This window comes from Citrus clementina, unplaced genomic scaffold (assembly GCF_000493195.1).
Source record: "Citrus clementina cultivar Clemenules unplaced genomic scaffold, Citrus_clementina_v1.0 scaffold_6, whole genome shotgun sequence".
Classification (NCBI taxonomy): domain Eukaryota; kingdom Viridiplantae; phylum Streptophyta; class Magnoliopsida; order Sapindales; family Rutaceae; genus Citrus; species Citrus x clementina.
Genome location: NW_006262139.1, coordinates 12,272,649 through 12,276,532, shown reverse-complemented (window position 1 = coordinate 12,276,532; position 3,884 = coordinate 12,272,649). Strand labels below are relative to the sequence as shown.

At 39.6% G+C, this 3,884-nt stretch overlaps 1 protein-coding gene across 1 annotated transcript; it reads left to right on the top strand.

The window, feature by feature from the left end:
* The first annotated feature begins 249 nt into the window (after positions 1-249).
* Positions 250-2,736, top strand: LOC18039912 (pentatricopeptide repeat-containing protein At2g37310). The gene has a single exon (XM_006428889.2). It carries the CDS (start codon positions 334-336, stop codon positions 2,323-2,325), a length of 1,992 nt encoding a protein of 663 aa, XP_006428952.1. The 5' UTR covers positions 250-333; the 3' UTR covers positions 2,326-2,736.
* The last annotated feature ends 1,148 nt before the right edge of the window (positions 2,737-3,884 follow it).

The window sequence follows — 3,884 nt, the reverse complement described above, 5'->3', positions numbered from 1 at the left end:
ATGTCAATAAGTCTAAAAGTCGAGAAATTTGACGAAATTTATAGAAAGGGCATTAACATATTTTCACTAATGGTTTGTCATAATTTTAGCAAATTTTAATTTCTCACTCATATTTATGTCATTAAAGTGTCATCGAGTCAAATGGGCGAATTTTCGCGACGTGGCAAGGTTACACAGGTTGCTTGTGTGGCGTGCCATTTCGGCATTTCCTACGCGGTGCCGTTTGAATGCATAACCCCATCGATTCTTTCCATATCCATAGCCCTTAAGGTTATAAGAAAGAAACACCAAGCAAATTAGTGAATTCGGCTCGGCAGCCAGCAAACCAAATGAATGACGCACGCGAACTCACTATCGTTAAACATTCAAAATCTGCGCGCCAACAGTGGCCAAATTCAGCGAGCTCTTCAGACTCTCGACTGTGGCGCTTACGGCCGACTCATCCAACATTTCACCGACTACCGCCTTCCTCGCCAAGCCAAGCAACTCCACGCGCGCCTCATCTTCCATTCCGTTGCACCCGACAACTTCCTCGCATCGAAACTCATCAATTTCTACTCGAAATCTAACAGTCTCATTCAAGCGCGACACGTGTTCGATAAAATTACAAGCAAAAGCATCTTCTCATACAACGCCATGCTTATCGCGTACTCTGTTCACGACATGTATACTGATACGTTAAGGTTGTTTTCGTCTTTGGCGTCGTCTTATTCAGAGGATTTGAAGCCTGATAACTTTACGATTACTTGTGTTTTGAAGGCATTGACTGGTTTGTTCCGCGACTCGAGATTCGCTAAGGAGGTTCATTCCTATGTTTTGCGATGTGGGCTTGATTCAAGTTTGTTTCTTGTTAATGGTTTGATAACATTTTATTCAAGATGCGATGATGTTGCTTCAGCGAGGGCGTTGTTTGATGGAATGTCGAAGAGAGATATTGTGTCGTGGAATTCGATGATTGCTGGGTATTCCCAAGGAGGGTTTTACGAAGAGTGTAAAGCATTGTTTAGAGAGATGTTAAACTCACCGGTATTGAGACCGGATGGGGTGACAGTCGTTAGTGTTTTGCAGGCGTGTGGGCAATCTAGTGATATAGTTTTCGGAATGGAAGTGCATAACTTTGTCATTGAGAGTCATATTAAAATGGACCTTTGGATTTGTAATGCTTTGATTGGAATGTATGCAAAATGCGGTAGTTTGGATTATGCAAGAGCATTGCTTGAAGAGATGAGTGATAAGGATGAAGTTTCTTACAGTGCAATTATTTCTGGTTACATGGTTCATGGGTTTGTTGAGAAAGCCATGGATCTGTTTCAAGTAATGAAACGACCGGGATTGAGTACTTGGAATGCTGTGATTTCGGGTCTTGTTCAGAATAACCGTCATGAGGCAGTTTTGGATTTGGTTAGAGAAATGCAGGCTTCTGGTGTAAGACCAAATGCAGTGACAATTTCGAGCATTTTTTCATTGTTTTCCCATTTCTCAAACTTAAAAGGAGGGAAAGAAATACACAGCTATGCAGTTAAAAATAGATATGATCGTAATATATATGTTGCAACTGCCACTATTGATACTTACGCAAAGACAGGGTTTCTTCATGGAGCACAACGGGTTTTTGATCGGTTCAAAGGTCGGAGCTTGATTATTTGGACAGCAATAATCTCAGCCTATGCTGCCCATGGGGATGCCAGTAAGGCTGTTAGTCTTTTTAATGAGATGCTGAACAATGGGATTCAGCCAGATCCGGTCACATTTACAGCAGTGTTGTCAGCTTGTGCTCATTCAGGGTTGGTGGACAAAGCTTGGGACATCTTCAATGCCATGTCTGGGCAATATGGCATTCAGCCCTCAGTCGAGCATTATGCTTGCATGGTAGGGGTCCTAAGTAGAGCCAGAAGGATATCTGAAGCAACAGAATTTGTATCTAAAATGCCAGTCAAACCAAGTGCTAAGGTTTGGGGTGCATTGCTTTATGGGGCTTCAATTTCGGGTGATGTTGAACTGGGGAAGTTCGTTTGTGATCATCTGTTTGAGATTGAGCCCGAAAACACTGGAAATTATATCATCATGGCAAATTTATACTCACAAGCAGGAAGATGGGATGAAGCTGATAGGGTCAGAGAACAAATGAAGGAATCTGGTCTGGCAAAAATCCCAGGCCGTAGTTGGATTGAATGCAGTGGAGGATTACAAAGCTTCGTTGCAAAGGACACATCAGGTGATAAAAGTGAACAGATATATTTAATATTGGAAAGGTTGCTTGGGTTAATGAGAGAAGAAGGTTATGTTTTACAGGATGAGGTTGAGGAGGAGAGCGCTTATGTTTGAAACTAAAACCCTGAGTATCAGAATCACAATAACTTATAAGGCAGCTGGGGAATCCAACGTACAAGGTGCTTTCTAAGGCCATTTTTACCTTGTGAAGCTTTGAGAGATGCCCAGCAATCTGGTCACAGTACTTAAATGCCTGAAGCAGCAGTTTTACTACTGTTAAGAACATTACTGAGGCAAATACACCTTGTAATTTTAACCTATTTATTGCTTTCAACTGAGAGGATTCGGTTTGTAAGAAAAATGAGCTAGAGCGGCTGTTCTTATGTTTCAGCATAATATGCTTACAAGTCAGTTGTTAAGCATCCCACATGTTGAAGAGCTTTGAGCCGGATGGCTGCTGATTGGCTAGTCTTTATTGCCTCTTGCTTCGAATTAAATTAAGCAACAAAGCAAAAGGACGGTAAGAAACAGTGTACATTGACTTTTTAATCAGTTTTGTCGATGCCTTAGAAGTTTCGATGAAAAAGGCAAAATGCACTTTGGATCCCATTCTAAAGAAATGTCTACATTTTTCTTGAGAAAATGAGTTGGTATAGACACCAATCATAAAGAACATTGACATAGATACAATCTCGGAGAAGAGTGCACTGCTTTCAGTTTTTTTAACAAACTTTTGAACTATTGCACTTAGGATTATTTTCAACAGTATTTTACCTTTTAATCATCACTTGAACATGAAGAATGCCCAGTTGACAGGATCATCTTTAGCTCTTTGCTTTTAGACGCTTTTATCTCTCTTTCTTTTGTTCTTATGGGTAATCTTTACCTGTAGATTAAGCATCCAATGCCATATTTTTGGGCCATACTGCCAAATAGGCCATAATTTATTAATTATCTTTCCTTGGTTGGCCTAAGTCTGACTGTAATTTGGTTGTCACAAAATCATTACCACCCATCATGTCTCCCCTTTGATATACCTACTTTCACCTATCACCATAATGCCCTCCATAAATTTACCAAAATTCTCAGTAAAGGATGGACAGAATGGTCCATGGACTCATTTTTACTATGTAGAATCACAACTTTTTTAACATACAAATCGAGATGAAGGCGGTGCATGCTAGTGTGAAGGGTGACACAGTTCCTAAATTCCACTCAGATTTGCATTGTTACCAATAATTTAGGTTATAGGGGACAAGAGGAAAGAGCCATGGATGGGCCAAATGTTTCTTTTTCTATCTTGCGCTTGTTTTCTTTTACTTGATTAAGGCAGTGCTTATTAGAGATAATATAAAGAAATGAACTGTGTCAAAACTTGTTTGAACCGGACACATGCTTCTGGACAAACAACCCAACAGTCTCAGCCAATCCATTAGTATTCTATTCCAGAGCCTAACTTTCTTCTTTTCCACCCATGATTGCACTCCTAATGCAATGCAATTTGAGCAGGGAGGATCTAGAAATTTAATTTGTTGGAGGAAAAATTATAATAAAAATTAATAATTTATAAATTAGTCTCAGTGTCAAAATTCTTTTATAAATTTATTCCCATTCAAACAAAATTTTCTAAAATGTTAGTATTATGAGAAAGAATTTTTTCATTGAGCTGGGTC

Coding starts and splice junctions, on each gene's coding strand:
- LOC18039912 (XM_006428889.2), top strand. CDS start 334: ATGACGCACGCGAACTCACTATCGTTAAACATTCAAAATCTGCGCGCC.